Below are 20,645 nucleotides of genomic sequence, written 5' to 3'. Positions count from 1 at the left end.
TCTAGAAAGTAGTGAAACATCTCCTTGTGGAATGAACAAAGGAGGACATTTTTAAGAGACTCGAAATGTTGACTTCAGTGACTTATTTATATCCAGTGTTAATTAGTAAACTATATCATTGTGGAAGATGAAGCAGAGGATAATAATGAGAAGTTTATGTGATTACACTTCAAATAAGGGAGTTAATTTTAAAGATTTCTTTACACACTAGGCTGGGCTTTGTTGTTAGGTCTTTAGGGACAATTCATGCATCTCAGCTTTTCTAAACGAGAGCCTTTCTTTTTAAAAAATTTTGTTTATTTATTTTAGAAAGAGTGAGAGCGAGCATGAGCAGGAAGAGGGGTAGAGGGAGAGAGAATGCCACACAGATTTCACGCAGAGCAGGGAGCCCCACACAGGGGCTCCCAGGACCCCAAGATCATGACCTGAGCTGAAATCAAGAGTCAGATGCTTAACCGACTAAGCCTCCCAGGCACTCCTGGAAGATAGATTTTCATAAATATTGCATTTCACATTAGCATGTCAAATTCACCCAATTCTTCCATATAGAAACATTTTACATCAAAATTTAGCTTTTGAAATTCAAGGTTTTTCAAGGGATAGGTCCAGAAGCTAAGTAATAAATTGGCAAATTACACTTCCATTCTGTTTTTGTCATTTAAAGTCCCACCCATACTTTACTACAAATAATACACATCTTGAGTGTGTGTGTGTACACACAGCTGACCCTTGAACAACACAGGGATTAGAGGTGCCAATCTCCCCACGCAGTTAAAAATCCACATATAACTTTTGATTCCTTAAAAACTTAACTACTAATAATAGCTTAGTGTTGACCAGAAAGCCTTACTGATAACAGAAACAGCTGAGTAATGCATATTTTGTATGTTATATGATGTTATATGTATTGCATACTATATTCTTACAATAAAGTAAGCTAGAGAAAAAATGTTATCAAGAAAATCATTAGGAAAATATATTTATAGTACTGTATTGTAACAAATCCGCATACAAGTCGATCTATGCAATTCGAACCTGTTTTTCAAGGGTCAACTGTATACACACACACACACACACACACACACACACACACACACGTATGTGGGCTTTTGTGGGCTTTATCCTGTATGATAAAGAATCTCAAGAAATGACTTCTCTCTCTTAACTGATAGTTAAGATCTTGGGCATTCCAGAGAAGCCTAAAAAAGAAATCGATATGTACTGTGTGGAATGGAAAGTAGCCTGATCTTTAGAAGGTATCTTCCTTTCACAGTTAAGGTAAAACATAACCACTGTTTATTAAGGATAAAATAAATACACATATACCTGCTGTCAAATGAGATCTCTGGAGGAATGACGTGAGTACTGTCTTTGCCAATGAGGAATTTAATTCGATCATAGAAGAGTCTTGAGGTATGCTGAGAGAAGAGGGGTTGGCTTTGCTGAATGAGGTCAAGAGGATCTGGTGAGCCCTGACAGAGAGGACTTATGTAACAGTTGCTTTGTTGACAACAATCAGGGTCCACACAGTCTGTCAAACCATCTGAAAAAAAAATTTTTTTTAAAATTTAGCTTCAAGAGAAACAACATTGTTTAAAATATGCATAAATGGAGAACAATCTAGAATACAAAGGTAGCTGTGCATGTTTTGAATTTAGAATCTATTAAATTCATGTTTCTCATGAAAACATACTCTGAGTTTAGATGGCACAAACTATTTTGCTCACAAATCTTTCTTCCCTGAATTCTTGAGCTTTTGTGGGCTATCCCACATTGTTTATATTTGGATACAGTATTCCATGAGGTGTCACTCTCTATAGAAATTTCCTTCTTCCTCAGCAAGAACATTCCTCCAGGATAGCAATGATTCTTCTAATTCTTTTTGAATTTCTCACCCAGGTACATTTATGAGTAAACAATTAACAAATGCTTGCCAGCTTGAATTTGTATTTTTTAAAACATCTCCTAATATTCTTGTCTAGTGGTGATTCTTCTTTTTTTCCCTAAGACTTTATTTACTTATTTGACAGAAAGAAAGAGAGAGAGAGAACACAAGCAGGGGGAGCAGCGGGCAGAGGGAGAAGCAGGCTCTCCACTGCGCAGGGAGCCCAATGTGGGATTCAATCTCAGGACCCTGAAATCATGACCTGACCTAACGCAGACCCTTAACCGACTGAGCCACCCAGGCATCCCTACTGGTGATTCTCAAAACAGAAGTTGGTATTTTCACAGTGAAAAAGTGTCTGGAGCAGGGCAGTGATTTTCAAATGTGCAGTCGATTATCTGGGGAGCTTATTAAATATGCATATTCTTGAGCCCCACCTATTAAATCAGATTTTTTTTCAAGCCCAGGGTTATGCAGACTTAATCTGGGTGATTCTGGATGATTCTGAAGCACACTAATGTTTCAGAACTTTTTTTTTTTTTAATTTGTAGAAGCAACTAGAGCTTACTTGGTCCTAACAGCAGTTATTTGATGAAAATACTAATAAACCTTGGGTATATGAATGTGATGAGTTGCTCTCTTTCATTTCCTAGGCCTTCACTGGTTACTTGACACGCCTGAATCCATGGTTGTAACAATAAAAACAATCACATACAGGCTTCATTCTTTGGTAGAGGAATTGACGAGGCGGTAGAGGGGCACAGGCGTTGCAGGAGGAGGGGTTACGTCGAGAATCTAATAGGCGCAAAACACTGTGTTAGGTGACTGAGGAAGTAAAGAGATTAAAAGACTCTTTTCCTGCTTTTGGGAGCTTGGAGCTGAGTAGGAAAATAGGTGTACAAACAGCTGACTCTTAACACTAGTTTAAAGTGCAGTGTTACAGGAGACTCCGTGCAAAGAGAAGGGATGCGAGTGGTTAACTGAGCATATGGACACCCCATTCACACCCAATGAGCAAAACAAACAAACAAACAAACAAACAAAGTCCTTCCAAGGTCCTTAGAGCAGACAAGTGGCTCTAATTTAGAAGTTTAACAAGGGTAAATATAAAGACGCTAATCTTGGCTGGCTGCAGAATAGAGAGGTTCAGATGGATGACTGGCTCCTTAGGGCTGCTGCAAGTTACCAGCCCCTGGCTTCCCGCTGCTCTTTGGCTTGCTCGCTTTCCCAGAGAGCTGGAGGTGGCGTGCTACAGCTGAGGGCAATGAAAGCCAGCGACACCCAGAGAGAAGATGTTTGGAACAGTAGCCCTAGGGCACCCAGGAAATATTTTTCCGCACATGAGGACCTTTCAAATTCCCTGTGCCATACACACTACTTTGATTTAAAATGCAGTTTGTTGCTTTCTTGCCTTCCCTGTTTGTTCAGTGTATTTTTGCCCCGATTTCTACTGTTCTGTACACATATTTCTTTCTCACCGATGACTAGCTTTTAAGTGTGGGTGCATTCCAGTAAGAAGTTCCCTTCTGCTCTCCTTTCTCCTCTCATTCAGCAAATCGTATTAACAGATTTTCTATAGATTTTAGATACCGCCACCACCTCTCTCTCCCGTACGTGGTTGTCAGTCTCCTATTAGCACATTATCTCTTTAGTCTGCTAATTAAACATCTGGATGCACTGAAAAGCTGGCAAAAATATCGGGCTGATTAGAAGAGTTCTCTGATGTCTGGGACTGGTGCATAACATACCACACAAGGAAAAACTCCTTTTTCAAATGGGCAGTCGCCCTTATCTTTCAACTGGTTACAAATGGACTAGTGATCGTTGGATCAGGCATTTGCAGGTTTCAACCTGTCAGCCACAAATTTGAACTTAGTTTTGAAAAGAAACTGAGTTTAAATACATAGAAACACCAAATGGTCTTCAAAACTGAATTCTAAAACCAAACACAGAGCCAATTCAAAACTGGGACTCACATTCCCATCTAGTTATGGGCTATAAATTCCAAACTAATGCTTCATATTTAATAATTGCCTATTATAACGGGCTGACCCTCTAAGACCTCTGTTTTCTGAGAGAACAGCGAGACTTCTGTTGAATCTAGAAAGGCTGCAGGCAGGCAGCCCAATAATGGTATGCAACCCCCAAATTAGAATTCAAAGGTAAGCCCAATCCATGGGCAAAGATCTACGTACCAATTATCACATTGGCTAACACTCCATACAGTATGTCTAGACTGTTACAAAGAAGTGAAAATGAGAGTCACACTGCATGTGTGGGTTTCTTTCTTTCTTTCTTTTTGGTGGGGGGTACTATTACCAATTCTTTTATTGTTCTAAAATGGCAGCTGTGGCACCCTCCTGACAGCCAGGCTCGGGGTATCAGATAGGAAGGTATCAAATGTTCACTGATTTTACTTTTAGGGCCTGTTCCTTTTTAAAAGGAATAAAAATAAATAAAAGCCAGAAAAAGAGGAAGAGGTTAAATTATCCTGAAGGACTAAACACTGCATGCACCATTCCTAGCTTTGCCAACCCGTTAGGGGCGATGCCGGCAGGCTTGAGCAGGGCTGATAAAGATCAAGGATGCTGGTTCTTTCGTATATGCTCAAGTAATTTCCTACTAAACTTTTACTTCCTAGATGGATGCCTTTAGATGAAAGAATGATCAGACAAAGGAATATGAATGATAGAGGGAAAACCCATATTTTTCTAATGCTTAAAGTGAATTTGTAAATATATATCCTTTTAGGGACAACATCTATATTACCATCTTGATAGAGACGGACAGTTAGTTCACGATAGGGTAGCCCAAAGGATTTGGAAACATGTATAATCAGTTAATATGCCAGGTGTGGCCCGAGGTACTTCCATATCTACAATTTCAACTAATTCCTACAACAACCCTGTTAAGTAGACATTCTCATTTTCATTTACATATAAAGGAGGGGAGGCCGAATGTGGCTGCACAGTTGGGAGAAATTGAGAGTCATATCAACAGCCCGCATTCTGACTACAAATCTACATGATCAGCAACATCATCTAAGCGAGTACGACTGAGGCTGTAAGACTTCCAAGTACCTGACTAATGTAGGGATTTAGAATACACACAGCGCTTAAGGTCAAAGAACCAGACTACGAGTCTCATCTTACTTTGCCACTTATAATCTAAATGATCCTGGACGAATCATTTCATCTCTTGGATTCTCAACTTCCTCACCTCCGAGATGGGGATTATAAAAATGCCTCTCCCACAGAGCTGTTGAAAGGATCACATGCTATGATAATCCTGAAGAGTTTGCCATTAACCAAGTGCTGCACTGTATAGACTTCAAAGAGTCTAGGGCTAGAGTCCTAAGGGTAGGTGCCAATGGTGTGCAGTGGCTGCTAAAAATGTTCAGGCCCACTTCCATTGATGATGCCTTATTAGTGGCCAGAGGGCAATTAGCTGTCATGTAGCATAGTCAGTTCGTTCGAATGTGTTCCTTTTGTGAACTTTGCTTGGTTAGGTTGTCAGACAGATAGGATCCTGTGTGGCTCTAAATAGACACTAATGCTACAGTAAATCTTTATTCATTGAATTTCACAAATTCACAGTTTGTTATCATTTGGACAGGGGCTGGATTGAAGCTTAACCTTTTCAGCATCTACAGAATAGAGGGTCTGCCAAGAAAATTAATAGTGAAAAAGAAATCGAAGGGCTGATCATTCCAATGACTCAGTTAAACAAAATCTTCTCAGGCATTTTAGAAACCCATAAAAATAGGCTAATTCTAAATCATTCATACATTTTTACCAAAGCAGGCCCCCGTACCAGGCATTCCTATTTGCTTAGTTGCTGCTGTTACATGCATAGAAGGTAATAGGACTGTCTTTCCTTGGGAAATAGTCTATAATTCATTTGATTTTTCATCTAACCAGGTTGACTTTCACCCCAGCATTTTGCTGTATTAGTAAGAAGAAAAAGGGAGAGGCTCAAGTTCACTCAGAATTTGACCCACTCAAATCACTCATACAATTGACTTCTTCTGGGTCAGGAGAGTAAAGTGTTTATATGCCACTAATGTTCATGTCCTCTGTCCCCAGATGCCATCAATGGCTTCTCAAATCACTCAGAGTAGAGGTCCATGTCCTGACAATGACTTAACTTCCCCACAGTCTGGCTCTTCACTCTCCCTCTCTCTCACCATTCTGACCTTACCTCCTATTATCCCATAACCCCCTTCCCCATTATTCCTATGCCTGGAATGTTTTTTCTCCATTATCGACATGGATCACCCTTCCTTTCTTTGAAGTCCAAAGGCCATCTTCTCAGGGAGGCTTTCTATGACCACCTTATTTAAAACTGCATCCCTGTCCCACACTCATATCCTCTTCCCTGCTTTTAAAAAATTTTCTCCATCACACTTAGCATCTTCTATCATACTAGTTCTTTTCAAATTTTGGTTTATTGTTGGCCTTTCATGATTAGAATGTAAGCTCCATGGAAGCAAGGATGTAGTTGTTTTTATTTATTGCTATTTCTGCCCCAGAAGAGCACCAGGCTGAAAGTAAGCATTCAATAAATATGTATTGAATGAATAAATGGATGTCTTAAAAATCCTACTTTTATGACATTTGTAAATTTACCTTGAGATTAATAAGCATTTAACTAATGTGTCAAAAAACATAAGTTATAAGTAGATTCTTTACTAATACCACACATTTATTGCCTCTTTAAATTACTGTATTTCAAATACTAGCTCATTCATTTTCACCACTGCAAGGTAGACAGATGTCAAGTATGAATAGCCTTAGTTGATAGATAATGTGACTGATCTAGTCATGGAGTGCTTAGGTGAGTTACGGAGTGTAGATTTCCCAGTTTTGTATCTGGCATTACTTGACAGTTTAAGCGCTCATAACTAAGTGATGATCCTTTAATAAATAGGTTGTTTGGAAACGAGGGTGCTATGGTCAGAAGAGAATAATTAAGACTACACTTTGCGATGCTAGGTCTTTTGTCCCAGCCAAATCTTAAAAGTAAATGTGGAGAGGGTGTCTGGCCCTTAAACAGAACAAATGTTACCAATTCATTGCTCCTTCTATTTTGTTTTCCTATTTATTAAACACTGCAGCATGCTGGTGACATTCAAAACATGAGGCTTATTGATCCATGAGCTTATGTGTTCATAATTCACCCATGGTGCTGATTTCTAGATCTAGAAACACTATATCATAAAACAGGCTTGCAAATAGCTATTGTTCTTAATGAATGGTGACTTGTTATGAAGAATGATTCCTGGAAGATCATTCTCTTTTAGGCAATTAACTTATTGATTTTACCAATGAATATGAATATAGACCACTGGAAGAGTTTGTATAAGAGAAGCTTGGGAAGCATGTGACAAATACTTAAAAGATCAGCGGGGAAAGGGTTGCTCTGATTAGACACTCCTATTCCACATCTTTTTAACCTCCTTAACAATCGTTCCACAGTATCAGAAACCACTTGCCTCCCTCTATAACTAGAGTGAATAAAATGTAATCTTTGTTTGATAACTGAAGATCCTATGAACTTCACACTGTTCTGTATGATCTGGTATGATCTGGCTAATGTCTACCTTCATATTCTCAGCTCCTACCAATCTTTCTTTGGCCCACACACCAGTCAAAATGACTTGCCTTTCACCTCCTAGAAGAGCTTAGCGCATTTCCACTGTAGCGCGTTTGTACATGCTGTTTCCTTGGCCTGGGGTATTCTGCCCCTCACTCAGGTGAGGCCTGCGTTACCATGTAGACTTGGTTAGGTGCCCCCATACATGTTTACAGCACTCTGAAAATTTTATAACACTCTTTACAGTTGTAAATATGTAGCTATTTGTGTTGTTTCTTATTTAATATCTTTCTCCCTTCCGAGACCATAAGCTCCACGAAGGCAGAAGCTTTTCTTCTCATTTGATCCCTAAAGCCAAGCACAATACTTGGCACAAAGTAGTAATGAATGAGTGGAAAATTGGGTACACTCCATATGCAATGTCTGCCTGAAAGGTACACATTTGGGTCAAACATTTAGATCAGTACCATCCAATAAAATTCCTTCCCAATAATGGGAATGCTTTAGATCTGGGCTAGTAAGTAGTCACTAGGCTCATGTGGTTACTGACCCCTTGAGATGTGCCTAGTGGAGCCCAGAAACTGAATTTTTAAAGATCTATTTATTTTAGAGGGAGGGAGAGAAAGAAAGTGAGTGAGTGTGATGGGGAGGGGCAGAAGAGAATCTCAAGCAGAATCCCCACTGAGCACTGAGCTGGACATGGGGTTTGATCTCATGACCCTGAGATCATGACCTGAGATGAAACCAAGAGTTGGACACTTAACTAAGTCACACAGGCACCCCCAAAACCAGATTTTTAAATGTTATTTAAGTTAAAATGAAATAGTCACATGTCATTATTAGCTACCATATCAGACAGTGAAGATTTTGATATCTCCAAATGGTTAGATGTTGGATGGCCTGTAAGCTTAGATGAACACCAGAAAGAATTTTGAAATTTTTAGGAGGACCTACTTATCATTATTTTTCCTACTGTGGATTCTTTCCTTGCTTTTATGTCTAAGAAGTCCTTTCCTGTCTTGAGATCTGTCACCTATATTTTCTTCTATTTGTGTTTGAGGTTTTCTTACACAGAACTTATTAATCAGTAGTATTTTTATCTTTTTTTTTTTTTTTTGGAATATGCTAGAAACTGAAAACCTAAGGGTTGTTTTTTTTTCTTAGTAGTTGTCTTAGCACCATTTATTTCATAATGCTTCTTTTCAGTACTGGTTTTTGGTGCTGGTTTTATAATCCACTAAATTTTTATTTGTACGGGGGTGTGTGACAGAGCTTGTTCTGACCTGTCTATTCTTCCACCAGTATCACTTTGTTTTAATTATCATAGCTTTAAAATATGCTTTAATGTCTGATAAGTTTGAACGTGTCCTATTTGTTTTAGTTACTCTGATTCTGGTGTAATGTCTAAACTTTTTTTCTCATGTCAATTCATATGTGCATGTAACATATGATGATCACATTTTCTAAACCCCAAATCGGTACACATAATTAACACATGAAACTGTGGTCAGCATTCACATTAATATTAAGTCTCCTCCTCCAAGCACAGGGTTGTGCACATGGTAGGTGCTTTTGGACTATAAAGAAATGAGGTCAAGGTATTTGAAATGTTTGTAATTTCTATGGTAATTAGTTCTTACATATACAATGCATAAGATAGCTTTCTTTGTTTTGCATGTTAACAAAAAAATCCAAAGGTTATTTGTTCTCTGTTCTGTTCTTACTGTTCAAGGAGCCTTTAGGTAGCTCCTAGACCAGTTGTGTCACCCACATATTCAATGCAGCCCAATTAGCTACTAAGAGTCACAATGCATTGAATCAGAGTGTAACTGAAGTCAAAGCTGCAGGAAACAGCAGCAATACTTAATGAGCATTCAAAGCTGATTAGAATGCAAAAAAATTCAGCCATTCTTTAAGTATCTGCTATAATATAGAGCAATCAGGTAGCAGCTACTTGAAGCAATTGCTTTAAAGTGATTTTTTTTGATTGGGAAGATTTCTTAAGAATTACATTTTAAAAACGAGGACCATTTTTTTCCCCAAAAGGTTCAATTGGTACTTTCTGATTTAATTAAAGCACACACACACACATACACACACACATACGCACAAACATGTATGCAAATATTAATCACTAGTCATATCCAACTAAATGAATCCAGTCATTCTGGTTAGCTGGAAAGCTGAAACCACCAAATGAAGGACATTTAATGTATTCCTAGGGACAATATTTAAACAGCATAAGACTCAAATTATTGTCCAAAATCTCAGTCCTGGGGCTTATTTAATCCATCCATTAAATAACCTGAGGTTATTTAATCCATCTTTCCATCTCAAGGTAGAAGCCGATGTATATTTATCATCAATATCATCTTAATCCTACTAAAGGAAAAAAATGGTAATTGGAACTCTCCAGGAGCCTTCCTTGCCACTCCCTAAAGAAACAATCATAAAAATACAGTGAACTCAAATCAGGGTCGTTGATTTTTGATTCGCACATAGATACACAGTTTTAAAGGAATGCTCAGAGGTCAATACATATTGAGCAAAATCTTCTATACCGTTTGCGTCTATATATACCACAGATATTAAGAACTGGTAATCCATCAATTCATTAATATTTAACTGATACATTCATTAAACATTTTTGGCTGCCTCAAGGTGACCTTGAGGCCATAAAAATGCTTGATAATTAAATATTTAATTATTTTTATCAAGCTGTACTTTATTAAGGTAGGAAACTTGTTTTGGCTTAACCCTGAGTTAGATATTACAATCATAGGGGTTGTTAAAGTATTTTTTGAGCATAAGCATTTTAATCAATATATCAACTGGGAAATCTCCATTACAACCTCAAATCCTGTTTGGAATGAGGCAGACCACCAAAGTTTATACCTGGTTTTATCATTTCTTTGTTATATGATCTTGAGCAACTTATTTAACTTCTCTGTGTCTTGGTTTCCTAATTTGTGAGGAGTATATTAAAAGTAGTTCCTGCCTCATGGGGATTAAATGAAATAATTCACATAAAGGACTCAGCACTGTGCCTTGTACATAGTAAATCCTAGATACAAGAATGCTAATATTATTGGTAATTATATTATACTATATTGTATTGTATTGTACTGTATTGTATTGTATTATGCCAGAGTTTTCATGGGAAAGTAAAGTGAAAATGAATCTCAAAGGGCCATAAGAGTCCAGCAACTAGTTGATCAGTGCACCATGTAATTGAAAATCTCACTCTGGCTTCCCAAATAAATTTTTTTTCAATTGTTTTCCTCATTCACCATTATTTATTTTTATTAATTTTTAAATATTTTTTCAAATTTAAGAGTCTGAGAAACAAACTGAGGGTTTTGGAGGGGTAGGGGTGGGGGGTTGGGTGAGCCTGGTTGTGGGTATTATGGAGGGGATGTATTGCATGGAGCACTGGGTATGGTGCATAAACAATGAATTTTAGAACTCTGAAAAGAAATAAAATAAAATGAAAAAATTCAATTAGCTAACATATAGTATATTATTGGTTTCAGAGGCACAGGTCTGTGATTCATCAGTCCTATATAATACCCAGTGCTCATTACATTATATGCGTTCCTTAATGTTCACCACCCAGTTACCCCATCCCCTCCAGCAACCCTCAGTTTGTTTCTTATGATTAGAGTCTCATGGTTTGTCTCCATCTCTTGTTTTGTCTTGTTTTATTTTTTTTCCTCTCCTCCCCTAAAATTTTCAATTTAGGTAGCTAGTCAACAGTCTCTTCCAAAAATGGGCTGTTATCCTAAGTTTAATGTGTGTGTATATGTTATATACGTGTGAAGGGGAAAGAGAGGGCAGTCTATCATCTTTTAAGGAGTTTACAGGAACTGTTTTATTAAATACTTACAATAACCCTAGGAGAGAGTTAATATTATTATCAGTCCCATTTTAGAAATAAGGAAATTGAAGCACAGAGATACCAAGAAATTTTCCCAAATCACACAGCAGCCAGTAAGTACATAGCAGCCAGAAAGTTTAACTTCAAAGCCCTGTGCACTGAATCACGAAGTTGCTTCCATTTAAAATTCATAAATTCTTATAAAAGTTTTGAAGTAAACTGCTGGCCAGAACTAGTAAAGGAGGAAACTCTTACATAAATCTAGCCATTCTCAAAGTGGGATTGCTACCTTATTGATTTAAGCCTTATGTTTGGTTTCAAATGACAAGGTATATAATTGTCTAAGCAGATATAGAAAGCAGAGGAATCAAATTTAATGACCTATTTCATTTTAAGCTAATACACAAGATTAGAAAGAAAACTTTTTTTATTAACTTCATGTTTCCTTGACTAGAAACAAAGGAGAAAGTGAGAAATTGCTGTTTTAGGTTCATTCAGAGGTGATCTGGGCTGTTTTGAGGCCTGACTGAACAATGTATTAGATGCTTTTGTTTGTTTGACTGAAAAAAGAGTGGTTACGTTACCCTGAGGCCTTGGAGCCAATATGACTTTTGAAAACATCATGTGCAACTCTTGAATTAAATATAAAAATTCTATTGTGAATTGTCTTGATGCTGTGTCCTTTGAAAGATACAAAGCATTACTAAATTAAGAGGTTGCTCTAAATAACTAAGAACAAAGAAAATGATTTCACAGTGTGTATAGTGTAGGCATCTGACAGTTTGGACAGGGGCACATGGATATAATAAACGGTACAATAAATGCCACAGATATGGGAGATGGCATGGCTGTAGCTGTTAAGAGAACCAGAGTCTGAAGTCATATAGACCTGAACTGGAACCTGGGTGCTGTGATTTTCAAGTTGTGTGATCTTGGAAAAGTCACACAGTATTCCCACTCTAAACATTACCTTTCCCACCTAGAAGTAGGGAAAGTAGTGCCTCTACCACATGGCATTGTTTTGAGAATTAAATAAGATATAATGCATGCAGAGTTTGCAATATTGTCTGTTGATAGTAAATATTCAATAAACCAAGATTTAAAAAGTATATAACTCAATATCGTTTCTAAAAAGGGTTCCTAATTTGCACTCTTGGCCAAATTGGTCATCACTGTGCTGGGCTATTTCTTTCTTATATTTACATTTTGTAAATAACTCACCTCCATCATTGTCCAAGTTATCTCCACAAAGCATTTCCATGACAACATTGCAGCCTGTCCCACTCCAACCCACCTGACACACACAGTGCCAACCATTTTGATCCAGGGTACATCGCCCATTTCCGAAGCAGAGCCCTGGACAGCCATCTGTAAAGACAGCAAAGAATAACAATCGGAGACATCAGAATGGGATTGGGCAGCAATGATGTATCTACCTATAGGAAAGCCTCTAATCGCTTAGGCTCCACTCTGATGAGGTGTTGAATAAATGGAAGAGGAACTTGCTTGCTTACAAAACCTTCCCAGGGAACTTGTTATTCCTTACTTGCCTGTGCTTTTCCTTAGAGAGCCAATTAAGCATTATTAATGCTAACCCCAATTCCCAAACTCTGGTGTAGCTAAGATGAAAACCGATGGGGACAGAAAAATGTTTTTTGTTTCTTTTTGAAAAAACAATCCTTCTCAGCTCAATCAAAACTGGATAGATGATACCATATCTAGTTATGGCCAATAAGCTGGGAAAAGACAGCAGTTTCTATGAAAAGAAACTTCCCCTAACTACTTCCAGTCTGTACTGATTTTTCCCTTGTGAGGCACTGCTTCAGGACTTCCGTATGTTGGTATGCCGTTCAGACCATGCCATTAAATATTTGTCCATATAAATGCCTCAGAAATGTGCTGCAGTTGCTTTACATTTATTTGGCTTTTTTCTTCAAGATTATCATTAATCCGAGGGCTAAGGGTTAAATTTTTTGTTTATCTGGTATCCCTCAGAAGCTAGCATATAATATCAAGCCTGTAGTAGGTGCTCAACAAATGTTAGTGGAATTAATGCAAGCAAAATTGAGATCTTCAGAATTCTAGAGAACGACTGGATAAATACAGTCAAGAGGAAACCGTAAACACTAACAATGGTCTCTATTTAGACTTTTAATTTCTCTGGGATGTCCTAAACTATATACAAATAGTTCAGAGTTAGGCCATTCCAAAGGGCAACTGTGTATGTGCCAAGTGCTCAGTGGACAGATGAACAGAGATGGCAATAATGGCATATAGCTTCTGGAATTTTCGCAGTAGCAGCACAAGACCAGATCTGAATTTTACTGGAGAGAATCCAATCAATATATTTTTTCATTTGCTGTTTTTGAAAGAAAATTCCAGAAGTATAAGGAGGAAAATAATTTTTGAAAATCTGTAGATATAACACAATGTTCCTTCCAAATGGCTAAGTAACTATCAACAGACCAGATGAAGAAACAACTTTAAAAAATAAAATGACAGATGGCTGTTAGAAAATATGAAGACTCTCTCATTATATATATTATGTGTAAATATATATATGTATACATATATACATGAATATATATATATGCATATATATTCTTCTTGAGGAATATATATATATACACACACATATATATACTTCTTGAGGAATATATATATGTATACCTATATATGTATACATATATACATGAACATATATAGGTATACATATATACATATATATATTCCTCAAGAAGTGGTACAGGATGAATATATATAGATTTAAGAAAATAATTTATCTAGCTCCACTCATCTAGTTCCGTGATCATAGATATACAATGGATACAGAGAAATCAGGGGTAACTTGGAACATAGTCAACTTTCTGAGGCTGAGGTAAAGAAAGGCCAGGATATCTGACAGAAAAACCCTTATTGCCTCTATCAAAGACAGATCCTTAGGAGGATGCATGATGGGTGACTTATAAGGGGAGAATTCTTCTGCCCATGAAAGGATACTGTACACGGACTTAGGGCCATATTAAGTTAAAGAAAATGTTCCGTTGTCTAGTCAAACCTAGTTCATTTAATAATTACCTGCCTGTGATACATACACAGACACACAGACACACACTCCATAGAAAGACCAAGAAAAACAGTTCTTAAAACTGCTTGTCAATCCATTATACACTACGGCCAAAAGAAAAAGACTCTTTGTTGTTAGAAAAACAAATGAATTTTTAGTCAGACTATTATATCGTGACCTGACAATATCACACTTAAGGAAGCCTACCAGAAGTAAAAACACAAACCCGAAACACACACACACACACACACACACACACACACGCGTGCGCGCGCGCGCGTACACCCCACCCAGCCTTCCTTTCCCACATGCATATTTTCCATTTACAATATTTTTCTGTTATAAAATGAGTGAGAAAAATCTTACCTCGGACAGCATCTAAGTAGTGAGCTAAAAGGGGGGAGGAAAAGAGTGATTGAATGAATTTCTGGAGACCACAGCTATCCAACCTGTATTAATGGTCTAGCATCTGTTGCCTGGGAGCAGAACAGCAAACTGTGAACTGCCGAAATGCCTGCAGCTCAAAAGTTGGTACATGGGCCTATGTAGTTTGTGAATAATATTTTCTGTGGGAAAGATATTAATGGCTTTTCTGCAAGAAACTCTATTAGGCTTCCTAAAAAAGTGTCATATTTCATTAAAAGTATAAGAACTGCATTTTTACATTTCAGTAATAACTTTTGTGAAAGAGCACTGGCTTGAACTTCTTATTAGTAATATCTTTAGAAGGGAGTTCTGGAGTAACCACCTTCTGTAATCATCAGAATATTTAAATCCTCTTATGTGAAGGCAATAAACTTACTGTAGTGCGGGAATGTAATTACTTATGCCGCATCGGAATCTTACCCCTCACCACTTTTTAATGAATCTTAAATATTTTCCACAGTCACAGAACAAGACTTACTATACCTTTAGTACAGTAGTAATATAGTTTATTAAGATTATATGTTATATATGTTATATATAGTATACATTACTTTGACAGGTCTCAACCATTATAACAAAATACTTTCACCTAAAAATAAGAGTGGTGGTATAGTCTGGTGGGGAAAAAAAATCCCACAAGCAATGAATTGGGTATCCAGAGGTGCACCCTTGCCTTTTCTCTGCATGTGATGTCTGTGTGCTCACGGAATGCCACAGGAACACACAGTGACCCACTTTCCTTAGCTGAACAATAGGAATTGTACTTGTCTGTCTATACATGAAGGAGGCCTTTGTTACAGATATATGTATGTGTCAAGGACTTGGATTTTTTCCAGAAAAATAAAAGTATTTTGAAATTGAACCTCTAGTTATTATTACGGTCTTTTTATAGCGTGAAGACCACATGATAGATTTATTACATAGGCTCTGTCATACCCACAGACGGTTCTCACAGGCAGCATCCTCAAAATTAGTGAAAGTTGTGTCAAGGGGTGGGAGAAGGTAGATGCCTCAGTACGAATTCTCTATACTACTTGATAAACAATGCAATACAGGTAGGTCAGGAGTGCCTTCCTCATATACATTAAAGAAAGCTCCTAATGATATCAAATGGCTTCTGTTAAAGTAGTCCTGTTTAATGAAATTGCCTCTAAGTGCTTTCAAGTGAAACAACCTATACTTTGCAAAAGGAAAAATGGGCAGTGAATGTTATGTTCACAACAAAAGCACTTCTCTTATTAACTAATGACACTTTATTCCAATGTGCCATCTTTCGTTTCAGTGCACCAGAAAACAGAAAATACAAGAAATACTGAAGTAACGAGCAAAGAAATGACACAACAAAGAAGTAAGATACTATCAACAAGGAGGGAATACTCCCAGGTAACCAAACTTTCAAACTTATGGCTAACCCTTCGCCTTTTTCTCTCCTCCAACCTCAAATGCTATGAAAAGCCTGGTGATTTATCACTAACATGCTTTTCCTTCTTCAATTAATCCAATGTATTTTGTTCAAAGTATGGCTGTACTTACCAATTGTGCAGTGGTCGCCCTCCCATCCAGGGCTACACTCACATTTTCCATCTTTGCACTGGCCATGCTCGGCACAGTGAGAATGACAGGAGCGTTCTTCACATGTTGGTCCTACCCAGCCTTCTTCACACTGGCAAATTCCTCTTGAGCAGACTCCATGGCTACCACACTCCATAGTACAGAGCTCTGTGGGAAATTCAGAGAAGATATGTTTACATATTTTATTAAAACCAGAGTTTGTTCCTTCCAAAAGACATTAAAATTACCAAAAATCCCACTCTATATTTATATTTTAAATATATACACTAAATGTCACAAAGACCTCTAGCATTTCAGTGAATTTGTGAGGAACTCTATAAAAAAGATAGTTAAGTCTCTAAGTATAAAATAAACCCTAAGTCAAATTGATTTTGAAACGTCCATAAAATGATAATGGCATTCAAGGCTTAGAAATGAAGTCACTGCCAAACAAATGTCAAGTGGGTTTCACTAAAAATTCATTAAGATCACAAATAATGCTACAAGGATTTTATGATGCTGCAAGCAATCATTGGGAAACACACACACACACACACACACACACAGTAAAATGGTGCTCTAACTTCATTCAGGAAGAGAGGTTCTACAATTGGAAAGATAGCTTTCTAATAAAATTTATAATATACAAAGGGTAAAGCTGCCAACGATGGCAATCAACTAGTTTCCCTGAACATACAAACAATATCTGCATTTACTTTAAGCATTTAAAATGAATCCTAGTTGATTAAAATACAGTCTTATCTGGAAATGCCATTCATTATTTGGCCAGTATAAACAAGTTGTATACTGCCTCTGCTGAGGTTCTCTCCTCTGTCCCCTTGACTTTTTGTTGAGACATGCTGAATATTAATAAAGTTATGACAGTAGAGAAGCTAAAGTAAAAGTTTGGCAGACCTTTTTCTTGACTGAATACCCTTGCTGGAGGAGGAAATGGGGGATAAAAGCCTATAGGAAGAACGCAAAAAGGAATAATGCAATAAGTTTTGGGTACAACTGGCCATATACTCTTGAAAGAAACAGAGAATGTTCTGAAGCCAAGTCATCTATCTTTCATAATCTCAAATTCTGAAACAGGTTTTATATATTTAGAAGTACTGACATGTAATAATATTTGTATTACTCTATATTACCTGTAACAAAGCTCTATCTACGTAACAATGGTTTCTACTGCGCACTTAGCAGAGTTATTTTTCAGTGGGTGAGAATATTCTTCTGATAAAGACATGAGTATGGATTTTATTACTATCTAAATCAATTTGTTCACTAATTCATTCACAAGTATTCTCTGTGGGTCAAGGTATGACAGAAGGAACAGTGGATACTGAGAGATCAAGTGAAATTTCGGCAGAGAAGTGTCCGTTGAATTTATCAATATGGAAATTATTAGTGGCTTTAGGAAGAACTGTATTGATAAGGCAGCAGTTGTAAAGTCAGACTTGAATGGGTGGAACAGTGAATGGAAAACTGTGTGTAGGGTCAGCCGATTGTAAGAAAAGTACAGAACCAAGAAAATACAAAATACAAGAAAAGGGGGTCCTTTGCCTAATAAATGATAGTTCAAGTAGGTTGATCTTGAAATAGCAACTACTCTCTATATCTTGTTTCTGAATCTCTAATTGATAATCTGGATTTCTAACTTCTGTTCTTGTCATGAATCTGAGGTTATAATTATGTTCCCCTTAAAAGCCTTCTCCAAGGCTGAACTGAAAGGGCCTAAGATTAGGGAGCTAAATGGGTCAAAGCCAATCAAATCAGAGCTAACAGAAAAATTAGAGGCAATTTTTTGTGTATATTGCTTTATACAACTATAAACTCTAAGCACAGAAAAAACTATCATTCTGGTGATTTCCTGAAAAATAACAGGACTAGATGAACAGTATCAGCAAAATGGCAGACGAGCCTATCCTTAAACCATCCCAGTATAAACCTTAGAACTGTAGAATACAATGTAATAATTTTTAAAATTACATGTCTTGACTCACAAGAAACAGAATTATCAACTGTCAGAAGCAAAGATGCAGCTAACAGCCAAAGAAGTAAGCATATAAGTCAACCTTTTGGCTGCTCTAAGTAGTCATTATGCCCAGTAATGACTAGAGGCTTGGGTATCTATGTACACAGAGAAAAAGGGATAAGATTTTTGGCCCATTAAGATGGGGAGTTAGACTGAAATTCCTGCAGAAAGTAAGGATGCTTGAAGGGATACAATCTCAGTGAGATAAGAACTAATAAACTCTATCCACTAGCCCACAGAGATGGAAAGGAAGCATTAACTATAATGATATTAATAATATCATTAATAGTAATAAATTTGGGAATTAGAAAACAATATTAAAATAAAATACTACCTAATAATAATATGTGCAATGGAGTGTACAGAATGAAATATTTCTAAAACTTTGTACTATTCAGGAGTTAAGTAAGATACTTTGTCAAGTATGCATATAAAAATTTAAAGGTGGAGTTGTTTCTAGTAATCGTGACCTCAGTAATCTTTACTATTCTCTCCTGGTGTAAACTGGAAAATTTAGACAAAATATATTTAAAAACTTTTGGATATTACTGGAGTTCACAAAAGAGTAAAGAATTACTGGGTCACATTTTAGGAGAAAAAGAAAACTGAGAGAGGTGAATTTTACATTTATGGATATTTTTCCTTTAGAAGTATCTGTCAGTTCTGGTTGAGTCAGCTGGAAGACTTGGAAGCTGAGTGGAACTTTTGTTAGTCTCATGGGTACCAGAAAAAAAAAATATATATAGATATATTTGACCACATAATGGCTAAGAAATTTCTAATAGTGTAGAAAATATCAAGCCAAATATATGAAGCAAAATTGAAGCAACAAAAGAGAAAAAGACAAATTTACAACATAGAGACTTTAATGCCCCCATTTTTCAGTAACTTATGATAGAACAAGCAGACAACAAATCAGAAAGTATATGAAACAACAAAAGAGAAAAAGACAAATTTACAACATTGTCAGAGACTTTGATGACCCCCTTTCTCATTAACTGGTGATAGAACAACAAATCAGAAAGTATATAAAATATTTGAGTAACATGATTATCAAATTTGATCTAATTGACACATATAGAGCACTACAATAAATAATACAAAATCCACATAATTTTTAAGTGCACATGGAACATTTATGAATATTGACCATATGTTGGATTATAAATATAAAGCAAGTCTCAATGTATCTCATGTATTGAAATTATTTATAGCATATTGTCTGCCCATTGTGGACTTAAACTTGAAATAAAAACATAAAGAGGGGCGCCTGGGTGGCTCAGTTGTTAAGTATGTGCCTTCAGCTCAGGTCATGATCCCAGGGTTCTGGGATTGAGACCCATATCGGGCTCCCTGCTCTATGGGAAACCTGTTTTGCCCTCTCCCACTCCCCCGGCCTGTGTTCCCTCTCTTGCTGTGTCTCTCTCTGTCAAATAAATAAATAAAATCTTCTAAAAATCATTTAAAAAGATAAATAAAAGGTAGCTATAAAACCCATATAATTTTGGAAATTACAAAATATACCTCTAAAAATCTATGGAACAAAAAGAAAATCATCATGGAAAATAGAAAATACTTTAAGTGAATGAAAATATAGTGAACATATCAAAATTGGTATAATTAAATCCATGTATACAGGAAAACTTTAAAGGTATAAAGGAAAACCAGCTGAAAACAATGACACATGCATCCGTTCCAAGAAATTAGAAAGAAGAAAAGCAAAGTAAACTCAAAGAGGGTAGAAAAAAGAAAATAATAATTTAAAAAGCTGGAATTAATTAATAGGAATGCAGAATATAAAGAATCAAGAAAGCTAATGCTTGACAATTTGCAGAGCCCAATAAAACTGATAACTGATGGGATCTGATGAAGAAGACAATAGAGAATATCACGAATGAAAAATATGACACTGCTATTGAATGTACAAACATAAAACATCATAAAACAACATTGCAAACAACTTTTTGTCAACACATTTGAAAATTTCAATGAAATTGAGGTTGCATTGAATCTACAGAATAATATGGGGGAAACTGACACCTTTAATTTTGTTTTTCAGGTAATGAGTTTGGCGTAGTTTTCCATTTATCCACGTCTTCTCTAATTTTTTTCATAATGTTTTACAGTTTTCATCATAAGTCTTACACATATTTTTAAAATTTATTACAAGGTATATGATATGCTGCTGTACACATGGTTTAAATATTTC

The 20,645-nt window shown here is 36.6% G+C and overlaps 1 protein-coding gene across 3 annotated transcripts in view; it reads right to left on the bottom strand.

Annotated features, from left to right (window-relative positions):
- Nucleotides 1-20,645, bottom strand: part of TENM1 (teneurin transmembrane protein 1) — an 805,114-nt gene that overhangs the window by 161,000 nt on the left and 623,469 nt on the right. For all 3 annotated transcript variants that reach the window (XM_059385607.1, XM_059385606.1, XM_059385608.1), the window contains exons 14-17: nucleotides 16,384-16,569; nucleotides 14,791-14,814; nucleotides 12,579-12,725; nucleotides 1,327-1,543 (exon numbers count right to left, since the gene is read on the bottom strand). In XM_059385607.1, coding sequence (XP_059241590.1) covers nucleotides 1,327-1,543; nucleotides 12,579-12,725; nucleotides 14,791-14,814; nucleotides 16,384-16,569 — 574 coding nt within the window. The remainder of the gene's footprint in view (nucleotides 1-1,326; nucleotides 1,544-12,578; nucleotides 12,726-14,790; nucleotides 14,815-16,383; nucleotides 16,570-20,645) is intronic.

This window comes from Mustela nigripes, chromosome X (assembly GCF_022355385.1).
Source record: "Mustela nigripes isolate SB6536 chromosome X, MUSNIG.SB6536, whole genome shotgun sequence".
NCBI classification, from domain to species: Eukaryota; Metazoa; Chordata; class Mammalia; order Carnivora; family Mustelidae; genus Mustela; species Mustela nigripes.
The sequence above is the reverse complement of the archived record's forward strand: the minus strand, read 5'-3'. Positions and strand labels throughout refer to the sequence as shown.